This window comes from Ctenocephalides felis, unplaced genomic scaffold (genome assembly GCF_003426905.1).
Source record: "Ctenocephalides felis isolate EL2017-DRISC unplaced genomic scaffold, ASM342690v1 CF-g0.4_SCAFFOLD_01886, whole genome shotgun sequence".
In the NCBI taxonomy this organism is placed as follows: domain Eukaryota; kingdom Metazoa; phylum Arthropoda; class Insecta; order Siphonaptera; family Pulicidae; genus Ctenocephalides; species Ctenocephalides felis.
Window position 1 is genome coordinate 134,895,006 of NW_020538040.1, and position 13,381 is coordinate 134,908,386.

Consider the following 13,381-nt stretch of genomic DNA (forward strand, 5'->3'; position numbering starts at 1 on the left):
GTATAGTTTTTCAAAAAAACTAATACTTTTCAAGTTACTGGCCACTGAAGATTCATATTTTTGGCGGTTTTTCTTCTTTTTTTTTTTGCAAATATCTGCTAAAATATACATTTTAACGAAAATCATGTAATGAACAAAATAAGTCAATAAAAATCTTAATAAATCGGTATTACATAAGTGTTCTAGGAAAATATTAAGCAAGATTTGAAAGACCAAAGTCGTTTTTCATTTCGTTCAAGATTTAATTGTTGTATTTAAAGCCATCTAGTATCGAGGTTTTACATTTAATTGCATTTCGGTGAAATTGGGTTTTATAGCACTCAACATAGCTTTAAAATGAGTGCTGTTACAAGTTTTTTGCGTGTAAAATGAATGAGCTATCATGCAAATAAGAAGCATATACGAAGTTTTTTTCTTTTAAGTCATATGGTTTAATGAGCGCCATTTCCACCAGAATTAAAGTAATTCACATTCCATCTAGAATTGACTTCATTATAGACATCTTGATGGATTCTAGCAGATTCACTACTTTAGTACAAACTATTTTCAGAAAACTCACGATTTTATAAAAAACTTTATTTTCCAATTTGCGCGGCCGCGCAGTCTTTAAACATTCATAACTCTGTCAATTTTGTGTGAAAGAAAATAATAAGAAACAATAATAAGCCAGAAAGATTCCCTTGATTTTTATCTATATGCTTTTATACGTATCTTTTATTCTTTTTGAGATATAATGAAAATAAGTTCGATTTTTAAAAAAATTGGAAAAAAAAGTTTTTATAAAATTGTGAGTTTTTTGAAAATAGTTTGTACTAAAGTAGTGAATCTGCTAGAATCCATCAAGATGTCTATAATGAAGTCAATTCTAGATGGAATATGAATACTTTAATTCTGGTGGAAATGGCGCTCATTAAACCATATGATTTAAAAAAAAAACTTCGTATATGCTTCTTATTTGCATGATAGCTCATTCATTTTACACGCAAAAAACTTGTAACAGCACTCATTTTAAAGCTAATGTTGAGTACTATAAACCCAATTTCACCGAAATGCATAAAATGTAAAACCTCGACACTAGGCTTTAAATACAACAATTAATCTTGAACGAAATAAAAAACGACTTTGCTCTTTTCAAATCTTGCTTAATATTTTCCTAGAACACTTTATGTAATACCGATTTATTAAAATTTTATGATATTTTTGTTCATTACATGATTTTCGTTAAAACGTATATTTTAGCAGATATTTGCAAAAAAACGAAGAAAAACGCCAAAAATATATGAATCTTCAGTGGCCAGTAACTTGAAAAGTATTAGTTTTTCTGAAAAACTATATAAGACATTTTTTTCTTATAATTAGTTCTTCTATCGATTTCCGACGTTATTTTGAAAAAATGTAATTACACAATTTAGAAGGGGTGTCAGCCCCCCGGGGGGTGATGACGCAACCCGAATTGTTTTCACTTTTGAACTTGAGGGTAAGATGATCCTAATTCCAAAATTTCATTCAATTCGGAGCACAGTAAAAAAATTCAGAGGTTATACCCTTTTTTCCTCTCCGTTTACTGCACTAATAAAAAAACATGATTTTCTTACAAGCTGCGAAAAATTAGTAAAAATCTCATTTTTTCTGGATTTTTTAAGTTCAACTATAATCGATATAATTGAAAATATATATTTGTTTTGATTTTTTTTTGTTTTGGATGGAAATTGTGATCTGCATCTTTCCCGCCAAATGACACCTGCACGCTCGTGGCGCATCGGCAACATGCTTATACCCGGCATATTGTCATATATTTTAATGAAAAAAATTGAGAAGAATGTTGAATTATATAGCAATAAAATGTGAAGGTCTCGTTTCAATTAAATATTTATTTCCTTCCCTAAAAATTTCTCAAAAAAAGCGATTTTTTGAAGCGTCTAAAGCAGGCTCTCCCCTTAAAATAAAGTAAAGTGGTTACACCACTGTAAATTTTTTGAAAAACCAAAAAAAAAAAAATTTGGCTTAAAGTACTACTTTGAACCTTTTAGAATATGAGGAAAAATATTTCATACCTAAAACTTTCTTTCCCATGCGCGTCGAACTGCTCCGAACCGACACCGCTCAAATTCATTAACAAACTAGCTGTAAGTGGAATTCTGTCTTAAGGCAACTAAGGCATCGTGCCTTAAGGCAAATTGCTCGAACTTCCCGTACCAAAAATTATTATTTTTTTAAAAACGATTAACATTTTTGAAAAAATTTTACTTCGAAAAAATTAGATTTTTGAGAAACTATAAATTTGACAAAAAATTACTTTTTTGAAAAAAAAATTTTTTTGAAAAGAAAAATGTTTTCTTCATTTTGACATATTTTGGAAATTCTGAACTTTTTTTCAAAGCAATCGTACTGCTTTAACTGCATAGAGACGAAATGTCACAGCGCGTAAGCGCCGCGACGCCGTCTAACGGATAAACATTGATACGGAACCCACAGGAATGTAAACAAAATTTATACTTATTGTTAAAATCTCTATAAAATATCTGATAATTTAATGTGCATATGTCTAATGATCATTTTTGACCGCCGAATGGCATTTTTTTTTTACTTTTATCATTAGATCTCCGAAACCGCTAGACCTGCCTTTATGAAAATTTGATCAATTTTTCATCTTGTCAATACAAGTAAAATATTTTTTGAATTATGCAAATCGGACGCTCCGTTCTCTTAAAAACTGAGTTACCGTTTTCGGCACTTTTTGCCCCGTATTTCGGAACGGCTAGACCTGGCTTCGCCAAAAACTAATCAGCACGTCACCTTATCAATACGAATCGAATGTTTTTTGAATTATTCAAATCGGTTGATCAGTGTTCCCAAAATCGTCGACGAAAATTTATATCCGCACATACATACATACATACACACACACATACATCCATTTTTTCTAAGGTATGCCAAAATGTTCAGAAACCTCTAAAACGTAAAGATATATAAAAATTTTCATTTTCGATGTTTTTGCGATTACTATAACTTGCCTTACGGGAAGTTAAAAATATTATAAAGCAAAATGAAAACTTTTTTAAATATACTAATATATGTTATTATTAAACATTTATATTGGATAAATAAACTGTAAAAGCTTTTTTAACCAATAGATGATCAGTGCAGAGTCAACACATATAAGGGTTGGCTATATATTGCGGCCGATATCGCTGGGGATAATTTCAACGATGGTCTAAGCAATATTTTATAAATGAAAATAGTTTTGGAGATTAATATTGGCATCTAAACATGTAATTTTTGTCATAAAGTCGATTATAAAACGGTTTAAGCATGCCGAACGGTCTTTGACGGATGCGCCAGAAGTAGGACGCTCTAATATAAAATCATCAAGAAAAGAAAATAAGAAAAAAAATATAAAAATAAAAAGCCATTTGTATGTTGCTGGAATATCAGACTAATAGTAAAAAAAATTAAACTGACATTTTTTTATTTTTTCTTATCTCCAAACACGATTTTACAACACGGCACGCAAAATAACTACAACAATTTGAACTTTTTTCATTCAATTTTTTACAGTATATTTAAAATTACATTTATAAGTGCCCATCATAGAAAATCTTCTGATCATCAATTATTAACAAATTACTATCCGTTTTTCGTTGAAATTTAACGATTTTGAATAAAGTGCTCGCCAAACCAATAAAAAGCGATTTTTTTCAAATCCGCTATGATGTGCACTTTAAAATGTTATTTTAAATATACTATTGAAAATTCGAATGAAAAAAAATAAAATTGTTGTAGTTATTTTGCATGCCGCGGAGCGCCTCCAGTTTGACGCGGCTCGCCGAAATGGCAGTGGTGGAAAAAAATAACAAAAACATACGTTTTTTTAAACGCAATATAAACAAAATTGATACACATTATTAAAATCTCCATAAAATATCTGATAATTTGATGTGCATAAATCTAATGATCATTTTTGACCGCCAAATGATCATTACCATTTTTTTTACTTTTTTTAATAGATCTCAGAAACCGCTAAACCTGCCTTCACAAAAGTTTAATCGCTCGATGCTTAACTGATATCTTTCGAATATTCATTGATTTTTTCAAATCAGTTCAGGATTTTTTAAAACAAAAAAGTTTGCACTTTCTTGGTAATTATGTCGAAACACAAGTCCTTATCGAGTTACATTAAATAGCTTTTAAATTTTTAAAATCGGATCAGACGTTTTTGACAAAACTGTGGTAAAAGGTCAAAATTCGGCTCATATGCACACACACACATTCTATTTCCAACTTTACTCGATTTAATACGTCAAGAAAACATTAAATTTTCTGGAAAAAAACTAAATTATTTGAATAGTTAATTAATTATATTATGCTTAATTTCTTCAAGTAAATATTTGAAGGTTTCAATGAAATAGTTTGATGGTTATGTAAATCTTTAAAAGAATTTTTATATTTCGTATTTATTGCTATCTACAAATTTAATGAAACATTAAATTTTTGGAAAAAAACTAAATTATTTGAATAGTTAATTAATTATATTATGCTTAATTTCTTCAAGTAAATATTTGAAGGTTTCAATGAAATAGTTTGATGGTTATGTAAATCTTTAAAAGAATTTTTATATTTCGTATTTATTGCTATCTACAAATTTAATGAATATAAAATATGTGCATTAGAAATAAAATTAACAAAAATTAGCAGCGAGTACACTCTTGAAATTTCTTAACTTAAATTTGTTACATGTAATGTAAGGCATTATTATTCGTTTCATGCCCCATTAAAACCAATTCGGCCAATACTAACAATAAATAAGTTTAAAATTAATTAGTCTGATATTATGGATAATATGTTTTAGTAATTTTTTATGTACAAAATATTGTAACAACTTAAGCAAACCTACATTTGTCAAATAAAATTTTCAATCACCATAATAGTATACACTTGTTAAAATAAATACAAAAAAATCATAATTGCTTTCATTACTACAAATTTGAAATATAAAAACAGCTTAAATGTGTACCAATAGGTGAGAAATTACTAACCTTATTAAGAAATAAGGTTAAATAATCATCGGAATTCTAAAACCAAATACACACTTTAAAACCAAAAACCTTCATCATCAACTGTATGTGGTTTGGTTTCTTCTACAGGAGAATTTTCGTCATCACTTTCACTAATAGCCAAGTCATCATCAATTCCCATTGGCTGAAATGAAACAATAATACATAAGTAAAATAAATAAAATTAACTAGCTAAAGTTCCAAAAACTTCCCGATAGGTGTAATAATTAACTTAATCAATCGAAATTGGGTTTTAGATATTTAGATAAAATTTTCAATTGTTTATTTCAAAAATCAATTAAGTCAAAACATTGCGATTTCCAATTGATATCTCTCATACACATTCATAATATCACTGTAATTATATTAATTATAGTGCACAGGCACTTGCTTGTATGCCATTATTCTAAATTTTAATTAATTTACATAATTCAACCAATTTTCGTAAGACTGTTTAGTGCATGAACTTTATCAAAATGTTAAATTTCATGATAAACGTCGAAATATTTTTTTAAAAAACTTAAATTATTTTGTGAAATATTCAGCATCTGCTATAAGAAAATACTGACAGAATTTCGTATATCATGTACATAGTTCTAGATATAATTTAATTATTTAAATGAATAGTAACATTTTTTACAAAACTAGAGAAGTTTTGTAGACTGTTTATTTACTTTCTTGCTAATTTGACTTGATTGACTTATCACATCCCAAAAGCGACATAAACTTTGACTATAATATTTTTTCAAACTTTGATGAATTTTTAAAATTAAACTACTTGTCATAGGGCCGTAATATTTCAGTATGTTCTATAAGACCATGTTAACAACAATCTATCGTCAAAAAAAGTTTCTCACCAGTTAATTACGAAAGAACGGCTCGGTCGATCTTTACCTAAAACTAATCAGTATCATTCTCAACCAATATCTTTCCAACAGTGTTTGATTTTTTAAAATCGATTCAGGATTGTGAGCTAAAACGTCGATGAAAAGTTACACACTTTTATGCAAATTACAAAGAAACGGCTCGGCCGATCGTCACACAAAAATGAAAAATTATGTCGAGATCATCGAATAGCTTTTAAATGTTTGAAATCGGTACAACCGTTTTTGAGAAAACGTCAATTTAAGGTAAAAAAATCTGTTCACATACACAAATACAGGCACATACTTTTTCTAAATTTGGTCTCATTCGATTCAGAATGGCTTGAAACGTCGAGAAAACATAAAATTAACGAATCGAATTTTTTGATAAAAACAAACCTCTCTTTCGAAAAGTTAATCATATATAAATATATGAAATAAAAACAAAAATATGAAAAATGTAGATTAAGTAACGGTTTGCTGTATAAATGCTGTATATATATATATATATATATATATATATATGATTCAATAAATTTATAATTTTTAATTACCATGTTTTAATTGGTGTTATTCTTTATTAAAATCATCTATAAATAAGTAAATATAGTCTTGGATTTGCTATTAATTTGTGCTGTGTTCAGAGAAATGAATTTGAATAAAAAACATGTTTATAAGAAACATGCCAGATTTTTATTTGAGAATATAGATTATGTTCGAGGATTATTGCAAAAACATATAAATCAAAAATTCTAATTAAATATGTTAAAAATATATCACAAATACTGGGTTATCGTCTAATAGCCATCTGCTAAATTAACAAAACAATTTTAGAATATATTTTAAATGTTAATCTATTTCAAAATAATATATATATATATATATATATATATATATATATATATATAGTTTTTAATAAGGTGACCATTCCCAGTTTTCACCTTGTGTTCCGGTTTTTTTTCTATAAGCATTATTTGTCGCGGATTTAGATCTTTTGTCCCGGGTTTTCAAAAAGTGTAGACTTAAATTAAATCTTTGCTTTTACTTGATAACGAAATTATAACTTTAGAATATGCTCATATGAAATATTACACTATAAATGAAAAAAAATGCCAAAAACAAAATTTATAAGGCGAGTTAAAATAGCTTCTTACATTAATAATTTTTACGAAAATTAACAAAAATTATGAAAACTGCTGCTGAAAATTGACTGCTGTCTAGCATAAGTGCTATTTTTTTCAAGATAATTATAAAAAAAATGAACAGACTTTTATAAAAACTTTGAAAGCAAATAAAACATCCGGAAGTCAGTAATTCTGATTAGAAAAAAAATAATTAAAAACTTATTGCATTTTTAAATGCAATTTCTATTTTAAAAATATTAAGTTTTTTAGCATATATTTCCCTCTCCGTCCCGGAATACCTCAACTAAAAATTTCCGTCTCGGTTTTGACGTAAAAAATATGGTCACCTTATTTTTAACCATGTAGAAAATATGGCTGATGTATATTTTGTAGTTACACAACACAGAATTGTTGTCATTTCATCGTGGAGTTTTTTTTTTTAATTCTGGAGTGTTTATAAAATAAACCTTGCTGGCGTTTTTTCTTGAAAATAGATTTCTGACTATTTATGCCATGTATCTAGTTATATTATACTCTATTAAGAAGTAAAACTGGGCAAATTACATCTGAGACAGCGATCAATTACGAAGAGAAACAGTTAAAGCCATAGTGAAGAAAAGTGTATTGGCGAAAGAAGAAGAGGTAAAGGGGATAAAGAGAGGTTGGATGAAAGGAGAAGATATCTAAACAAATGTGGATTTGGCCAGGAAGGCATAGTACAGCTGAGTGCAACCAGATCGAATGTTGAAGAGGTACTGCAGGAGGGAGTAAGCGAAGTACAAAAACAAGAACGATCCAGATACAACAGAAAGTATAGAGAGATAATGACAAGAAAACTTCCGGAATATCTCAGAGACTGGAGCAATGGTTGCAATCAGAGAGTAATGGCGCGCTGTAGATGTGGCACCATGGATAAAAATAACAAACACTGGCTGAGCGCTGAAGAACAAAGGTGTGAGCTATGCAGGAAGGACACAGTTGAGCATTGGAAAAAAGAATGCTAGAGATGACTGGCGATGCTAGAGAGAACAAGCATTTCTGCAGAGAACATTCTCAGGGGCAAGAACGACAAGAAAAGTCTAGGTTGGTTGAAAATAATCGAGCGCATGAAGAAAACAAAGAAGAAACAGTCTGTCTAGAACGCTAAAGTTATTAGATCCTTGATTAGGTTTTTATTTATATATAATCCGCGGGTTGGGTTTAAGGTATTATTGTGACTTAAGATATATATTGTTGTATTTCTAGGCCGTTAGGCTCAAATAAATAAAAAAATATAAAAAAAATATCTAGTTATATTATATACAAACCTTATTGTCTATCCAAGTTTCGGGTCGATTATGGGTTTTCTTCTGATCACAAAAACCTGCTGCCAAAAAGTCTGATGGATCATAGTTTGGATCCACGTCCAAACTTTCATCTAGAATATAATATACAAAAAATATAAATGCAAAATATGTGAATCTAACTGATTTCACTATAATATTCATAATAAATGTCAGCTGAAATCAGAAATTAGAATATACTCAAATATACTCAAAGATTAGTAGAAAAAGTACTGGTAATCAATACTTAGTATTTTAATGTTCTATCTTTCTATGAAACAAAGACAAAAGTTTTGCTCAGTTTATAAATAAACTCTTGGTGCATGGCATCATGCCTTAAGGCAAATTGCTGAAACTTCTCGTGCCATAATTCAAATTGCTTTAAATTTTTTGAAAAATTCGATATTTTATAGTTTTGAAATTTGAATTTTTTTTTTAAAAAATCTGCTTTTTATAATTAGATTCTTTTTGAGGATTTTGAATTTTTTTCAAAGCAATCGTAGCCATTTTAGAGACGAAATATCGAAGCGCGTAAGCGTCAAAAATGGTTAAATGTTATAAATATTGTACGGAACCCATAGAAATGTAAACAAAATTTGTACTTATTATTAAAATCTTTATAAATATCAAATAATTTGATGCGCATAAGATCAATGATCGTTTTTGGTTTGTTTTTTACATTTTTCATCGGATCTTCGAAACCGCTCGCCCTGCGGTTTCCCAAAAAAAATTCAGTTTTTAATTTCGTCAATAGTGATGTGAATCATTCAAATCGAACGCTCCACTTTTTGCCCCGTATCTTCAAAACTGCTGGACCTGCCTTGGCCAAAAACTTATCAGCACGACTCCCCATCAATGGGGGATATAATTTTTGAATTATTCAAATCGGTTAATCCTTGTTTTAGAAATTATCGACGAAATATTGTATCCTCACTCACATACATACCTACACACACTTACGCATACATACACAGCCAGAAGGCTACGTAAAGATACACAAAAATTTTCGTTTTCAATTTGTTTTTGCGATTAATATAATTTACCCTACGAGAAGTTAATAATACCTTGTGATTGCGTGTAAAACCCAATGCCAAGCTGAACCATTGCCTCGGCCACTTGTTGGCTATCATCATCCATCTGATTTGTAATGTTTTCCTCCTTCACAGCTGCTGAAGGCATACTTAAGTTGCTAGAATTACCAATATTTGAACTATTATTCTCGGCTTGACTTTCACTATCACTAAAAGGCACTTCTTCAAATTCATCATCATCTGTAGAATATTGTAAGTCTAAAAAATATAATGGTAATTATCTAAATATAGTTTTATGCGGAAATAAATAAACTATAATTCAAAATTACAACATACCTTCTTCCAAATTATGTACAGTATTTTTACGTGGCCGTCCTCTACCTCTTTTGGGTCCAATTTTAACTGTAGATGATTAGAATTTAGAAATTATTTTAAAAATATATATTATATGCAAAAGTAACATTAGGGAAAAACTATTGATGAGAAAAATTGTATCCAATTCTGATTGTGCATCATACTAAATATTACCATAGGCTTTCTAATTTAGAAAGTTAATTGAACTTTGGAGAATAATATTTATATTGATGGAATAATATAGAAAAATAACTGGCAAAATACGCTTTTTAATCCAATTTCATATCAAATAGTATAGAACATGATTCAAGATTTATATTATATTTCAATTTACTTTAAAAATGTGTAATAATGCTAGATATGCCATTATTGGCTTTCCGCAAATAATCTCCTAAAGATGCAACTTTCATGATATAAGATCTTTGGAGTGAAGTTAAACGAGTAGGCATTTTCAATAGAGTGCTGTACTAGGATACTTTTGATTTTTTTTTGTTTATGGTGGACCACACTTAGTTCATGTTGTCTCATTCCTTTGTGTACATATTGTGAGGTTTGTCCAATATATTGGAAAGCACAGTCGTTACAAGAAACAGAATATACTACGTTAGTATTGAAATTGGATGGGGTAGGAGATTTAATGTTCGAAAAAAATTTTTGAAGGAGTGTAAGGATGAGCCTGAAACTAAAATGTTTTCATCTAACAGAATTGTGGCAAAATAATAATATAACTCTTCAACGTATGGAATGCTGCAGTAAATAAGATTGATGTTTTTGATGTTGGTGGTAGTGGTATTGGGAGAATTAATGTGTGTTTTTAAAAAAGTTCGTCCTTTTTGAATAACCGAATGAATAAGATTTTTTGGGTAACCATTTTCAATTAGAGTTTTTCTTACCAGGGATAAATTTTGTGGATGGAAAGTTTGGTGAGACAACAAAATAGCATGGTCTGTGAGGGAAATAATTGTGTTTATTTTATAGTTTCTGGGACAGTATGAGGAAAAGTGTGAGTATCTACCCGACCATGTAGTTTTTCTATACCAATTGTTCGAATAATGTTGTTAGTATTGTAAACGGATACATCCAAGAAATAAAGTCTGTGTTATTTGTAGTTCATGTGTGAAGTATATTATTGTTAAAGTTTTGAAAAGATCCGTATTGTGTTAATATGATTTTGTTAATGATAAAAGTGTCATCTACATATCTAATATAAAAAGTTAATCTGAAATTTTAAAACTTGAGAAAACGGAAATTTCTCGGGTCTGTAAAACTAAGTCTATAATTCCGGGAGATAAGGGACATTCCATAGATGCGCCTTCAATTTGAGAAAAAAGTTGTCTTGATAATAGAAATATGAGTAATTTAGAATAGTATTGATAATGTGAGCGAAGACTGTTTGGGAAAGTCAGTAAAGTTACAAATTGTGTGCCAACGTTTATCGATTGAGTTTAGAATTAATTCATTTGGGACACATGTAAAAAGGTTGACCACATCTAAGTTATAAATAAGTGATTTTCAGGATGGTGCGGTTATAATTAAATTCACAATTGGTAAAATTCTGACATAATAGAGAGATTGATGTGACATTTTTTAGGACATCAGAAATGAGTTTCGAAATGTTTGTAAAAAGGAGACAATCGGCCTGAAAGTCTTCAGGTTTGTGTATTTTTGGAAGACAGTGCATCTTAGGAGAGATAGGGTGTTGTATTTTTAGGTTAAAAGCAAAATTATCAGAAATTAGTTTTTTGTTTTTTAGATCATTGATTAATTTAAGAGCTGTTAAAATATTATATGTTGTATCATCTTTAAGTAGATTAAGAGCGGAATTATTTTTATTACTTTTTGGATTCTTGTTCGAAACTCTACAAAATATATATATACATATATATATATATATATATATATATATATATATACATAAAAAGTAAACATTCAGAATAAATATATAGTTGATTCTTTCGGTTTTAATACTTCAGCTAAAATACAATTAAAGCTAAAATTATAAAAAGATTGAATAAAGTAAAATATGCTCATCAGGTAAAAAACTACAATTATAAAAATTAAATATATGATATTGATGTTGTAATGTATAATTTTTATTGTTTTTTGATTTAAAAACATCCATGCCAAGATAAATAAAAACAAACTATTAATATTATATATAACATAGTGATAGAATGCCTTACAATGAACAAATGATCAAGCCAAAAAGGTAAAAACATAATTTAGTTTCACTTGAGATTTAAGCAAAATACTGCTCCTTTCAAGCACTCATGCAAAATATAAATAATATGCTGTCTTCCAATGCAGTTATCAGCATTATTATTTAATAAACATAAAAAGTTTCACTCTAAAATTACAATAATAAGAAAATTGAAATTCTGAGACTGCCAGGGAAGCATATATATTCATATCATCAGCAGTCAAAGAATTAAATGTTGCATAAATATTTATCTTTTCAAATATATTTCTACATTATGATTCATTTATTTAAAATTAATGATCATATTAAAAAAAACAATACAATGATATGATAAAAAAAATAGGAATATTTATAACAATTTTGAAGAAAAAACATACGTATTTTTTATATTAAAACGTTTTTTTTTTTTAAGAAAATAATTATTTCTTCAACATTCAACAATAGTAAATTTCAAAACAACAAACATGTTATTATTGTTAGTTTATTAAACATGCAGCAAATGATACTAGTATTACTAATCATGCAAAAACAACTAACCTTCTTCTGAATTCTCCCTGATTTTACGGGGCCTGCCACGTCCTCTTTTGATGTCACTGAAATTCGACCTATTGCCCGAATGTGCTGTTCCTTCGCCTTCGATATCAACAAAGTCAAAATCGTCGTTTCCAATACTATGAGTAGAATTGTCATCCTAAAATAAAAAAAATTAATCAACACCATCAGCTGCAGTTCCTACAACTAAACTTCATCTATAATAAATTTTTAATCTAGCTTTTGAGCAATCAAAATAAATACTACTTTGAACTAAGCGGAAACTACCCCCCTTTTTGCGCAGTGTACCATAACGAAAAAAACAAAATTAGATTACTTTATTTCTGATTATTTACTCAATTTATATACACTGAAATATCCTTACCGTCTGTAGTCGCTTGAACTCAGGTTCAGCAATGGTAAAGTTATCCTCATCCCCCCAAACGCCATCCAACTCAGCCTGTTCTTTTGCCCTCTGTTGAACTATTAATATATTAGCTTCTAATTGTGAAACATCCAACTGAAAAATTAATTTGATTCAATTAATTAAATGGCATATAATAAATAAAATTTATGCATTACCTCATCAAGCGCAGACTTTGTGAATTCTACTAATGCTTTAGCTTGTTTTGTGAAACTAGAATCTGGACCGTTATACTGTTCGCAGTTCGATTCTATAAGCTTTATATCAGCTAAAAATTCTTCCCGATTATGATATTTGTGAGCTGAAAAAATAAAGTAATAATTGCAAAAATAATAGCGAATCATATAAATAACGTTGATGGTAGGCTCTACACTATTTCATAAAGCATACACAAACATCGCTATTTTTTTTTTTTGTATTTTTCATTTTCATTTTGTAAAGTGTCAGCAAGGGATTCACATTGAAATTTAATTTAAAA

General features: G+C 28.8%; 1 protein-coding gene across 1 annotated transcript in view; it reads right to left on the bottom strand.

Moving 5' to 3' along the window:
* Positions 1 to 5,033: 5,033 nt before the first annotated feature.
* LOC113375948 (transcription initiation factor TFIID subunit 1-like) overlaps positions 5,034 to 13,381 on the bottom strand; it is a 12,291-nt gene continuing 3,943 nt past the window's right edge. Inside the window, exons 2-8 of the mRNA XM_026615884.1 lie at positions 13,062 to 13,204; positions 12,865 to 12,999; positions 12,486 to 12,639; positions 9,731 to 9,796; positions 9,428 to 9,652; positions 8,349 to 8,458; positions 5,034 to 5,199 (exon numbers count right to left, since the gene is read on the bottom strand). Of these exons, the coding sequence (XP_026471669.1) occupies positions 5,092 to 5,199; positions 8,349 to 8,458; positions 9,428 to 9,652; positions 9,731 to 9,796; positions 12,486 to 12,639; positions 12,865 to 12,999; positions 13,062 to 13,204 (941 nt within the window). The 3' untranslated portion in view covers positions 5,034 to 5,091. The remainder of the gene's footprint in view (positions 5,200 to 8,348; positions 8,459 to 9,427; positions 9,653 to 9,730; positions 9,797 to 12,485; positions 12,640 to 12,864; positions 13,000 to 13,061; positions 13,205 to 13,381) is intronic.